Source organism: Rhinolophus ferrumequinum, chromosome 17, assembly GCF_004115265.2.
Source record: "Rhinolophus ferrumequinum isolate MPI-CBG mRhiFer1 chromosome 17, mRhiFer1_v1.p, whole genome shotgun sequence".
In the NCBI taxonomy this organism is placed as follows: Eukaryota; Metazoa; Chordata; class Mammalia; order Chiroptera; family Rhinolophidae; genus Rhinolophus; species Rhinolophus ferrumequinum.
Genome location: NC_046300.1, coordinates 14,660,577 through 14,673,836, shown reverse-complemented (window position 1 = coordinate 14,673,836; position 13,260 = coordinate 14,660,577). Strand labels below are relative to the sequence as shown.

At 45.5% G+C, this 13,260-nt stretch overlaps 1 protein-coding gene across 1 annotated transcript in view; it reads left to right on the top strand.

Annotated features, from left to right (window-relative positions):
* The window catches only part of ITGA9 (integrin subunit alpha 9), a 296,740-nt gene that overhangs the window by 166,309 nt on the left and 117,171 nt on the right, over positions 1–13,260 (top strand). The window contains exon 17 of the mRNA XM_033132690.1: positions 2,230–2,306. Within this exon, the coding sequence (XP_032988581.1) occupies positions 2,230–2,306 (77 nt within the window). The remainder of the gene's footprint in view (positions 1–2,229; positions 2,307–13,260) is intronic.

Sequence of the window (13,260 nt, the reverse complement as noted above, 5' to 3'; positions counted from 1 at the left end):
TTGGCCCAAATGGAGGCATCCATCGTTGGCTTCCCATTTCCATGGTCACCCCAGCCATCAGAGCACTGTGAATTCTTCCAGGGTTGACTGAGCAGTTTCTAGATGCCAGGCTCTGAGGTGAATGGGACCAATACAGCCTCCATCCTTATGGAGCATCATCGTAGCAGGGGAAACAAACAGGAACAAGTAATGATAAAATTAATTAGTTACAACCTAGAGGAGGACTAGAAGCGGAAAGCACATGGAAGTACAAGAGGGGCCCGAGCTTGTCAGGCGCTCGGGGTCATGGTTGTGATTTGCTCGTTGAAGGATGAGACGATACGTAAGTGCACTAGGTAGAGGAATTTGGGATTAACTTGTGGGGAGTCCCTGAGGTGGGATGTTATAAGGCCAGTGCGAGGGGTGGTTGGCACCAGAGAGCCAGAGTAACCGAGGTGATGAGGGCAGGGACCAGGTCTTGCCAGATTGTACGCCACAGATGGATTTAGGTCACATCCTCGTCCTCAGTTCTCATCTGCTTCCCACCCCACCCCAAAAGTGGGGAAGTCAGACTGTCTGTCTTGCTTGTGAAATGGGAAAGACACGTGTAAGGAGGAGCCTGTCACCGGAAATCGAGCTGAGTTTTGTGGGGCCTGAAGCTTCTACGACTTGGGAGGAAAGATGATCTTGAAGAGAAAAAAAAAGTAAAGTTATGAATACAAAGTTAGGCGCAAGGCCTCCGTAGGGGCAAGTCAGTAGGGACCTTCAGCTTAAGTTTCATTAGCTTGGTGGTAAAACCACTACTGGTGTTTTTACCTCATTCCTAACCTCAAAAAGCCTCCTCCTCTCGCCTGAGATATTCACGTGGTCCTCACGTCCACATCCTCCTGTTTTCTCCTTGGCAAATACAGCACAAGTGTCTTATATTGAAATCTCCTGGAAATTTGGCGCTCTCCTCGCCCCCAGTGGTGTCCAAAAGAACACGGGAATTTCCTCTTTTTGCCCAAGACTTCCATGAGTTTTTTTCCCCCACATTCAAGACAAGGGAATGTTGGCTGGGACACTTTATTCTTTTGGAAATGTGACACAGGAATATGAATTTCCACAGGAAAAATTACTCCGTCTGGTCAGGTCTAGACTGTCCGTTGGCCGGCACGTTTGCTGGAGTCCACATTGGCAGGGTGAAAAGCTGTCTGTGGGGGCGGATCAAATCACCTGGAACTGCGTTTGGGGGCGGAGGTGGGGCTTACAAACATGAGCAGGGACGAGGAAGAAGTTGAATAGTGAATGATACAACTCAAAAATGGCAACGGCTCTTCTCTCTTAAATCCCAACGAAACATCAAAGCCATCTTATAATAGTGAGTCTCTGATAGTCTGGAGCTCGGGAGCCTGCTGTCCATAGATTGGAGACATCAAAGGAGTTGAGACCAGGCTGAGGGGGTCATGGCAAGCCGGCCATGTACTATAGAGAGAAGAAAATTGTAACTCTTTCCAAAACACTGCTTCTGGTTCCCCAGCCAACCTCCGCAGATAGGCCCCGCTCAGGCACACTCCACAAGCCCTCCGGAAAGATCTCGGGTTTGGCACACTGAGCTTTAGGTCCTAGTACTGGGTGAGGCTTTGGCTGTCAAGACCCAATCTTGGTTATAAAAAGGACGCTGTGTCCACTGCTGGCTGCCCTACCAGGACACAGGAAAGGACTCCTTCGGCCCTGTCCTGGTGGCCTCAGCCTAATAGTCTAATTGCCTTTGATTTTTGCCTTTGGAACTAAAAATTATAATATGATCCCATTGCTGAGGCAGACGCATCTCGATTATCGATTTTCTGCCTCCCCAGGCCAGCAAACAGAGCGAAATGGCCAGACTATAATCATCTTAGAATTCTTGACTTCACGGCATTATTATTCACTCCATCTGAGGCCATTAAAGATCTTCTCAGACAAAGATGGAGAGGACACCTACCATGTACCCTTCTTGAAAAAAACTATTTGAAGCAGCACCTGAGCAGACTGAGAAATGAACCCAGTAAGGAAAGCACTCTGCGGGCACGACCACCGCTGATTTAGATTTCCTTGAAGCCTGAGAAGGCCCCTCCCCCATGCTGGGGAGCTGGCTTCTTGGGAGTAGAGAGAGGGCTTCAGGGGCTTGTGGGAAGAACTCCCTCTGATTTGGAAGAAAGGAGTTGGCTGTTAAGTTACTCATTTGCCATTGAACCCTATTCTGATCTTCTTGTCCTTTCTCGCTCACAGACTGTGTTCGAAAGGAATTGCCGGTCCGAGGACTGTGCCGCCGACCTGCAGCTTCAAGGTCACCTGCTGCTGTCCAGGTGAGTCAGTGCTCCTTTCAGAGGACATTGTTCTGGAAAGCTCCAGGCCCAAAGCCTGAATGGAGAGATTTCCCCACCGAAAAGGTAATAGAGTTGGTGGGTTACAATGATATTTTGTGGTTTAAAATATATATACATATATTATACATTTATTTTAACAACAGTTATTGTTTGGGGGGGGCAGTTTAGTTTTTGTTTTGTTTACAATCCCACATATCCTACAATTTAGCCTATATTTCTAATTTCTGTGAGTATTTGTGTTTGTGTGTGGGAGGGAGTATTTTATGTTTGCTCACTGTATGAAGTTGAACCCTATGAAGTTGCCAATATTTAACTGTTTGTGACAATTTATACGATTGAACTGATTGTTATATAAAGGTTCTTTTTCTTTGTTTCCACACTTAACAAGAGTGTCTGCTTTAACAGCAAGTGGTGGTTCTGTGGTGGGTGGGTGGAAGAGGGGGAAGGCCGTCCTGATCCAAGTGAGTAGACAGTCTCTATTGTGTCCGGGTTTCCTCCCACAGTCTGTGAATCTCCCAGGTGAAAGGACAACCGCATAGAGGCCTCCTGTTTCCTCTTTGCCAACCTTTCATTTCAGACTTCTTTTACGATGAAGGTGCTGGCCCTGAATCATTGAGCCGCGTTTCAGAGAATGCTTCCCTTTCAAGACAATTCCTTCTGAAAGACCGTTTTAGCCTGGAGGCCAGAAAGCCCCTCCATATGATTTATTACCATTTCTCAAAAACAGTCTTCCGTTTTGATAGTTATTCCCTAACAGGCCATAATCTGTCCCTTATTTGTAACCGTGGAAGTCAAGTTTGGGTGGAATGAAAGAAATAGCCCCTCATGAACCAGTGACCCCACTTGGACACTCTTCCTTCTGATGATAAACACTCTGTTATTCATCAAAGGAAAGTAATACTCAGGTTCTTTTACTCGTCTGTTTTGCGTTTATTGGAGGAAAGGTGATATAATACACACACGGACACACACACACTCTCCTCCAAATCACTTAAATATTAACTAGCATTACTTTTACTTAGAAGAGTGGTAGATTAAAGTAGCACATGTTTTGCCAAGCTTAGACAGTTACTTCAAACTGATGAAATGGCTATTGGAATTTTTTAACATTAGTAGGAAGGACCTCCTGGGATTATAAAAGAAACCAACTCTAAAGAAAGTTCATAAATGATCAGGTAATTACTTTTGGTTTCAAATAGGTCTTCCAAAAAGTGTTTTAGGGTAAAAGTAATGTGATACAAAAATCTATGGATTTGTTTTATCTTGAGGCAGACTGTAAACGTTGGAAATTTATATTGGATTATAGCTAGTTTCCTGTGACAGGTGAATGTTCATTTGCCCCAGGGTTAAATGTTAGGTTAGGGAAGTCCTGATGTTCTTGCTGCCCAGTAATGGATGGTCAAATGCATCTCTATTGAATTGTTCTTGTCACATATTAAAATGTAAAACCCAAGGCTCCTGATCAGTCAGACACCTTGTGCCTAAAGCTGACCCCCACTGACCCAATCTGGCCTCTCAGGAGTGTTGGGCAGGACCAGATCTGCGCTGGTCACCCAGTAATCGGTCATCTGAGAACAACTGGTGTGGTGGCCTGGGCCCAGAACCCCACATGTATCAACTAGCTATAGCCACACACAAAAAAACCCCACAAACAAACCAAAAAAAATGCTGTATAACAAACCACCTCAAAACTCAGTGGTTTAACACAGCAATCATTCACTTCCGTGGTCTGCAGGTCAGCTGAGAGCTGACTGGTCCAGGCTAGATTCAGCTGGATCCTGGCTGACTTGCTCATGCATCTGGGGGTTCGTTGACAGCCAGACTTGGGTGACCCTATTGAGCTCTGCTTCGTGTGTCTGTCATTGTCTTGCTGGAACCAGTGGGCTAGCCTGGGCATATCCTTCCCCTGGCATGGCAATGGTACAAGAGGACAAGGAAAAACATGCAGTAAGTCTTGAGGCCTGGGCTCAGAACCAGTGCACTCTTACTTCAGCTTTGTTCTATTGGTCACAAGAAGTCCCATGGCCAAACCATCTAACCCAAAGTCAAGGGACAGGAAAATATTCTCTGACCCGTTAGTGAGAGGAACTGAAAAGGCACACAGCCAATGGCACAAGTATGGGAGGGGTAGAAAATTGGGACCAACCATGCCATCTATTCTACCACATAAAGAACAAGGTAGCTCTCTCTTTCCTGATACCTGATCGTTTTCGGGGCTATTTCAGCCTTTCTTGCAATTCCCTCTTCCTAGAACTCAGACATAAGACCTAGGGACGAGGTGAGGAGACTTTCTCAGTCTCAGAGGCAGTGTCCTTGGACCAACGCTTTGAACCTCTCCTTTGAATGAGTTATTTCCAAGGAGGCCCTTTGATCTCTCAAAATAGCCTTTTGGCTGGATCACCCATTAAAACTTCATATGCTCTTGGGCTCATGGTTGTCCCCAAAGGAGCCACCAGAGAAATGTTACTTGATAATTGGATAAGTAGATGTATAAACCAAACCTGTGGTTTTCATGACATTGGATTCCCCAGACCTTCGACTAGAGGCACAGAGTGGAGGAAGGCACTGTCAGTAAATTACTCGTGGAAACCAAGGTCTGTGTGTGGTTGGCAAAGACTTAATGTGGACAGTGTGGGCGGGAGGGCGCAACTGGGTGATGGTGGCAACTCCTGCTCAGTGCTTTAAAGAGGAGGATGCGTCCTTACAGGGCCATGGAGCAGCTTCCAAGAAGAGGAATTAAGGGGAAAGAGGAGGATCCAGGCATTCTGGGCAGAGGGGAAAAGTGAGTAGAGCAGTGGAGGTGTAGAGAGCGGGATTCCCATGAAGATCTGCAGGGTCTGAGGTAAAGGAGGTGGTCAGGAGAACACAGAGATGAGAGACAGACAGACAGACAGACAGACAGAGAATGAGAGAATGGTACGGGTCATTTGGTCTTCTGTTCCATTCAGTGAAAGTCTGTTTCAGCTGGAGTTGTGAGTCGGCTACTCTCTCCATCCATCTCTGCTCCTACACCGTGGCTCAGGGCCATGAGCAGATACCCTTTGTCTTGCTGCAGGAGCAGCCTTGGCAGGGCTGGACTTAGGAGAGATGTTCTGTTGATCTCCCCCAGCGTGCCTCCCCAGAGTTTGCAGGAGGGCAATTTGGATGCAGTTTTTGCCTTCGTGCTGTCTTTAGAACCTAGCTGTCATTCTAGCCGTAACTCACTGTACAGAAAAGTTGAAGCAAAAGGGTAACAGAGGAAGATCCTTCCAGGGGCTGGGTAGACTGCAGTACAATGTGTTGTGGCTGGAAGCAGCCAAGTTCCCACCAGACTGAGGAGCCTGTCTTGAGAAGACAGAAGGAAAGACATCTGGGAGTGATTGGGTCACCCAGAGTAGCCAGGGATCAAGCCAGGGAACGCTCTCTGTGATAGGACTCACGGATGTTTTCATTTTTCTCTCCAGAGAGCATGAATTCTGGCAGGCCTATTGTCTCTTAAAACAGTCAGCTCTTCAATTAAAAGTCCACAGTCTTTAATGGTCTTGAGCCTCGTTCCAAAACACGCCATTTCCAAAAATATCTAGGAACAGGGATGAAGCTGTTTCAATGGTTTCTATTAAACAGGACTGCAAATTCCATTTGTAAAATGATGCAACTATGTTTTGTTTTGTCTGTCTGAATACTCACAGTACCTAAGAATATATCACATGTGATTAGGATAAAGAAAAAGAAATATAGACTATGGCAGTTGAGCGAAAAAAAAAATCTTGTTTTTGATGCATCCCATAGGAGAGCAATGGAACATTTCAGTGCCTTCTGGCTAGCCAACTCCAATAACGGAAGAACTCTTTCAGTGAGGTGAAAAGACACAGTAGAATATTTATGAAGTTAGAAGAACCATCTAGGGGCCCATATAATGGTCCTATGGTTATAGCCTTACTAAGGCTATTACCATGGTCGGGGTGGGGAGGGGTGGTCAAGTGAATTTCCCAAAACCCTTGGCTGGGAGGCAGTAGCTCCATCCACGAAAAGACCAGCCTTCGAGAGGGGAGGATCCCTGCACCCAGAGAGATATTTAGAGTTTGAAACAAATTACTCTCCTTCTCAAAAGTGGCAAAGCAGCCAGAATCATTAAATGCACAACATAGGGCAGAAGTAAAGTTGTCTTGCTTTGGGAAGGGGCAGAGACCCTGCTCGTTGAGCATCTTCATGCACGCGGTACCCTGTGGGGTCCTTAGTACGCAGAAACGCCCTGTCGTGTCTTACCAGCTGTCCAACCTTGGGCAAGCTTCTTAACACCTCTGTGCCTCTGTTTCCTCATCTGTAAAACAGGAGAAATAAGAGCAACGCCTTATCAAGTTATTTTGAGTATTTAATGATTTAAAACATATTTAAGTGCTTCCAGAAGTGCTTGGGATATGGTGAGCGCTCAGTAGATGAGAACTAGCATTGTTATTTCATTTAATCCTCTCAACGACACTGAGAAGTAAATAATTACCCTCATTTTAGTGGGGAGAATACAGAGGCCCAGGGAGATCAGATTACTTGCTCGAGGCCTTGTGGTCACTGGGGGGAAATTAAAGCTGGAAATGTCCGGATGCTACATCCTGCTGTCTTCTTGTACATGGGCCTCAGTTGCTGTTGGGATCTGATATCAGCTGTGTCTGGGCCAGAAGTACCAAGACTGGGAACCTGGAGGGAAAAGTCCTCCGATGTGTGAAAAGGCCCAGTGTAGAAAGGAGGTGGATGGGTTAAAAAAATCTGTTATCAAAGGTGGCTTCCACCCACCCCCACGTGTGCTCCCTCGTGTGCGGTCTGGCCTGTGAGGTCCTGCTCAACAGCTTTTCCCTCTGGAGATGCTAGCTGACTGTCCTGCTGGGTCAATGGCGGTCCCTAAGTTGAGTCATCACATTCTTAGTCCACATAGGTTGGATTTTTCTCTCCTTGGAGGGTCCTAGATTTGACTGTGAGTTCGTGGGGCTAGCGTATCAAGAGTTTCCTGAAATGTAACATCATCATCGTCGTGGTCGTTGTTGTTGTTGTTGTTGTTGTTGTTGTTGTTGTTGTTGTTATTATTATTATTATTATTATTATTATTATTATTATTATGGAAGGTGAATAGGAGCTGATCAGAAGGCTGGAAATCTTTTGTGCTTGACAGAATATTAGCCGTGTGATTTATTTATTTTTTTCCCTTCACTTTCTGCCCCAGATCTGGGGAAAAAATGCAAAGGAAGTTTATTGCCGGTTTTTATAGTTGCTGTTTCTGGAATCTCTGAAAATGGGAATGGTTTTTTTTCTCCGTGGTATATTCTTGACAGAAAGGTAAAATGCTCCAATGACTAGAACTCTGAATGTGAGACGAGGGACTGCTCGCCCTTATGTCACCTCTCAGAATAAGCGTTTGCTCTGATAAGGGTTCCCTAATAGGAGGCAGCAGGTGTCTCTCTCACATTTTAGGAACACATGTGGGTGGCCTTCTTGGGGATTACCTAGGCAGAGGGTGTGACTTAGGCCTCTGGGAAGGGGATCAGCAGCGTAAGGCAAGCAAAGAGAAGCTGCACACTGGAAGAGGTATTGAAAGGGGCAATACCCTTCCAGAGCACCTAGCTTCTACTCACCTGACAAGAAGTGACACCATGCTAATATATTCATTTTTCTGACCAATGCTGATAGAGTGCTTTCTATGGATGTACCCGACTTGGTGGAAACACATAGGGACAAACTGTTGTATCATGATGTTCTTGGTCTAGAAAAGGAAACATATGAAAACAGTAATTAGAGTTCACTACAATCCGTATAATAATGGAAATCTGAAGGAATTCCCTGGAAGCGTAAGGGAAGAAGCACTCCACCCTGTCTGAGGTTGAGTTCTCCCAGACCATGAGGTAAGGATTTGAGTGTGAATAATGTACTTAAGAAGTGCAGAGAACAAAGGTAGGGGAGTAAAGAAGTATACAGGGAATACTTCTGCCTGCCAATAAGAGTGCACTGTAACGTTAGTGTATCAGCTACTTATTGCTGTGTAACAAATCACCCCCAAACTTCATGCCTCAGGACAACCGCCATGTATGTAGCTCCTGATTCTGTGGATCAGCTGTTTAGCCTGGACTCAGTTGTTCAGATCTTCTGGTCTCGCTGGGCTCCCTCATGGGTCTGCAGCCAAACTCAGGTTGGTTAGGTGCCTCTGTTGGTGACAATTGGCTTGTTGTTGGCTGGGGTTCCTCCTTCCTCCACTGTCTTCCACGTGGTCTCTCATCCTCTAGCCCAGGCTTATGCTTATAGTGCAGCAGGGGTCCAAACACTAGAACAGCAGTACACAAGTCCTTGTCATAGTTTCACAACTGGTGTATTGTCACTTTTGCCACATTCTTGGGCCAAAGCAAAGTCACAGGGCCAATTGGATTCAAGGGATGGGGAAATAAACTCTTACTTCCTGATGGGAGGAGCTACAATGTCATTTGACCACGAATGTGACTAGAGAGGGTCTACCTGTCAGCCCATCAGACCCAGCTACCACAGTGGATTACTGGAACTCCATCCTATAGGAAAAGACTGGAATGGTGGAAAACACACACCTCAAAATTATTGCATCTGAGGGACAAAGGGACCAGTGTATTTGTATACCAACTACTGAGTGAGGGATGTGTCCACAGCACATCCCAGGCAGAGGATAAGACCTCTGACCCCTCCATTATCCTGGGAGGGACCTGGGTGGAGCTCGGCCACACAGCTGTGTTTCTTTGGAGCCCTGGCTCCAGTTCAGCCCAGGGATGAGCACAGATGGCGACTGTGAAGCCGAGACATCCCCTCCGTTGTCCTACAAAGTAACTCAGGCAGGATAGAAATAAGCCCAGCTCACAGGTTCTTCATGGTTGGTGGTTTTCATGTATGAGTATGTACTTGGAGCCATGGCATTTCAGGTGCAGAACAGGAAGCTGATAGAGAGGGATTTGAGTCACTTCTCTGAGGTCATAAAGGAAGTTAAATAGTGGTGACAGGAAAATCACCTGCTGAAAGGTTCCCAAGTCCAAGTCCAGTGTTCTAGCCATTAGACCCATGGTCTCTGTCTTTAAATAGTTGTGGTAGTTTGAGGAACCTGGCCTGTCTCTCATTCCCACTGTGACATGCTGCTATCTAGGTGGAAATGACTTTAGGAAATTCCTTTTTATCTCAGGGAGGATCTGCTTTGTAGTTTCCTACCATATTTCCCCGAATATAAGACCTAGCCGGACCATCAGCTCTAATGCGTCTTTTGGAACAAAAATTAATATAAGACCCGGTCTTATTTTAATATAAGACCAGGTGTAACATAACATAACATAACATAACAACATAACATAACATAACATAACAACACGGGGTCTTATATAATATAATGTAATGTAATATAATACCGGGTCTTATATTAATTGTTGCTCAAAAGATGCATTAGAGCTGATGCGTCTAGATCTCATTTTTGGGGAAACATGGTAAATGGCCTACCAGCCTCAATGGGCAGCGGGCTGTCACCTGAAGAACTGACCATTTTCCTTTGTGGGCAGCTCAGCGTGGAGGGGAGGTCACTTCATTTTTAGGGCCCCACCACACATGAGCAGAAGAAATCTATCCCAACAAATGTTGGACTTTAGGGGTAGCCCTCCTCCTGAGGACCAGACACTGATGGGGGTTTTCCATCTGGAGAGTGAGAGGATGGGGAATCCTCACAGGAGCATGGAAGGCAGACTAAGGAGTAACCATGGCAACCATAGAAAGGGGCTGGGAACATGCTCATTAGCTGGCCTCCCTCCCAAGCGACCTGGGAAGTCTGGGTCTACCTCATGGGTGTACCTAATAAAATTTTATTTGGTAGTATTTTCCTTGGCTTCCAAATATAGTGAAACATTGGAGGTTTTATGTGTAAGCATCTCTCCAGCAGGGTCAAAATGATATGGCTATTATTTTCCTTCTCACTGGACATTCAGTCTAAGAAAAGGACCTATCAAGCAAATGTAGCAACTACACCCCTCACTTCTCTCAAATCGAGAGCAGATGGGGAGCCACGTGCTGTTTCTTTGCTCAGATTTTTGCAGCTTATTCTGTGTGACTATGCTGTTGGTCTCTCGCCACTAACACTGGACTCACCCACTCGGTAGCAGACTTAGTTACTGTAACAAGAGCCAAATTCCGAAGATGCACAGTTGTTTGGTTTTCAGAAGTAAATCTTGTCCCACACAGGTTTTTCCTGTTGTCTTGCACACACTGTCTCATTAGCATCTCTCCCAAGTTTGTCCTGAGCCACCTGATATAACCTCAGGCGAATTGGAAAGCGGCCCTGCTGCTCTCCACAGATGAAAAACCAAAGACAACTGTAGCTGAGGAAGGGTGATCCTTTTGCTTTGTCCCCAGTGGTCACTGGCCCCTCCCTACAGAGCCAAAGGTGACAGACAGACTTGGGTAGAACATGAACTGCCCATGAACCAGTTCCTTGCTATTACAGTGAGAGGGAAGGTACTGTGAAAGGACTTCTAGATTTTAGGGGCCTTCTTTCCTGACTCCATTCTGGGTGATCTTGACCCAAAAATGATGAGGCTGAGTGGATGCTATTGGGGTCACACCCTAATCCCTTTTACTGTGCAGGTGCCATGTTCCCAGCTGCCTTACATGTTGGCTGCTAAGGGCTCCCAACACTTGCCTTGGAGATGACACCCACCCTGGGGCAGCCCTCAGACAATGACTGACTGATTTGGGGTACAAAACGCCAGCCCCTTACCTCAAGTGCAGGGGATTCCCTGCAGAGCCCTGGTGTGAATCAGGCCACGGCCAGACTCGACCCCAGCGCACAGCCTTGCACAGCTCCTCCTAAGTCCTGTCCTGCCTCCCTTGCTCCCTGCTCCTCCAGGCATCTCTTGATGAAGCTCCCAAATCCTGTCACAGACTGCTTCCTGGGACCGACCTGAAGCTCTGTAGAACTTACCTCACATTGTGTTTATTCATTCGTTCTTTAGATCTCCTGGCCGGACAGTCTCGTTCCTCTTGAGGACTCTGAGTTTCAAAAGGAAACTAAATCCAATGTATTTATCAGATATGAGTGGAGAGAAACAGTTGCTGGTGGGCTTTTTATCTGCCCTCTTGGAATTGGAGGGGTTTTTGACTTTTGAAAAAACAGGGCTTTGGAGGTCCCTTCAGGTGTTGAGTGGGACTTTGCGTCTTGTAGGATTGCTTCTGGTTGCTTCTTCCCTGGGACTTTGTTATTAAAGAGAACTATCCAGACACAAAGGATAAAAGGAGAGGGACACTCTTGTGAAAGATGGCTTTCATCGCAAAATGGCCTCATGGTAGGGAACTGACAGCAGTTACGGACCTTGGGGCCTCGGGGAACACACGGTAGAGATTCAGGTAGAGTAATGGGCTTTCCTGCGCAGGAGCGCTGAGCTCCTGTGAGAATGTTTTCTGTGATAATGAGACTTGAAAAAAAGGTAAATGCCATGGTTTCAGTCAACAGCTATGTTCATTAAGAAAAAAAAATGAAAGACGAATTTTTAAATTTCTCTCTCTCTCTCTCTTTCTGGTGTGGAAAAACACACAAACAATTTAAACTCCTAAGCCAAGAAAAAGAAGATTCTTGTTTTTGCACCTCCCTGATCAACCTCCCCAGTTTTTTTGTTTGTTTTCTTTTTTGACTTTGAGTGTGTTTTTCTAGGACCCATCAGCTCCAAGTCAAGTAGTTTTCAATCTAGTTGTGGAGGGCCCAGCTCACACTGGCCCATGCAGGGATCGAACTGGCAACCCTGGTGCTCTAACCAACCGCCCCAACTAACCAGTTGCCCCAACCTCCCCAGTTTTAAAGATGGCTTATTGTTAGTCTTGGGACAGTAGAATTGCAGTGAATGAAATCAAGCAGCAGTTACAAATATCTTCTTATACACCTTTCAGAAATGGCATTCTTACTTTTCCCCCAGTATCCCAGGTGAGCATGCCATCATCCCTCTTCCCTGCCCCCACTCGGCCTCTCCTTCCCATATTACATCCGTCCTTCCCTCTCACCTTACCATAGGACGGAGGTTTCTAACCTGGGGCTGTATCCCCTTAGGGATCTGTGCGTAGAATTCATGGGTCTGTGAACTTGGATAGGAAAACAATCGCATCTTTATTTTCACTGACTTCAAACTGAAATTTAGCATTTTATTCAATTATGAACGTAGACAACAAAGCACAGCAATATTAGCGGGACCTGTGACTGTCACAAATAGAAATCACTGACATTTTCATATCGAGTTAGAATGTTGCAGATATTTCAAAATATCATTTACATTCACCCCTACCTCAAAGTTACTAGACCCACTGCCAAACTTTATTATTTAATGTTATTAAAAAGAACACACATTATTAACCGACACATTTTAAAATATACTCATACTTGTCGTTATATTTTATGTAATTGGCTTCTTTGTAATTTTGTTTTCCATTTTATGCATTTAAAAACATTATTTTGAGAAGGGGTCCATTCACTTTACTAGACTGCCAAGAGTATCTGGTGGTACAAAAAGAGGTTAAAAAAACCTGTTCTAGAAGTTATCCTTGATGAGGGGAAAAGATACATATTGGAAAGACAAATGTGTTGCTCTGATTACTGGAGTAGATAAAAGATTTTTATTATAACATCCAGAACTGGGACTTCATTATACGGCTGTTATCATATGTCCCTGACTCTGGTTCTCAGTGCCTACAGCACACTGATGTTGAAGTAAACATCCTTTCCTTGTTCTTGGGTTATTATTTATTAAAGACACAGGTAACTGTCCATCAGAGCTTTGATGAGCTCAAGAAAACTGCTGCCTCCAGCCCAAAGCAGAGAAACTGGGCACGGCGGTGAAGGTAACAGCTGCTGTGTGGACAAATGGGCACATTCATGGTGATTTGAAGGGCTGCGTGTGGTGTGTGCATTCTCGTTGCTACCTCCAGAGATCCAGGT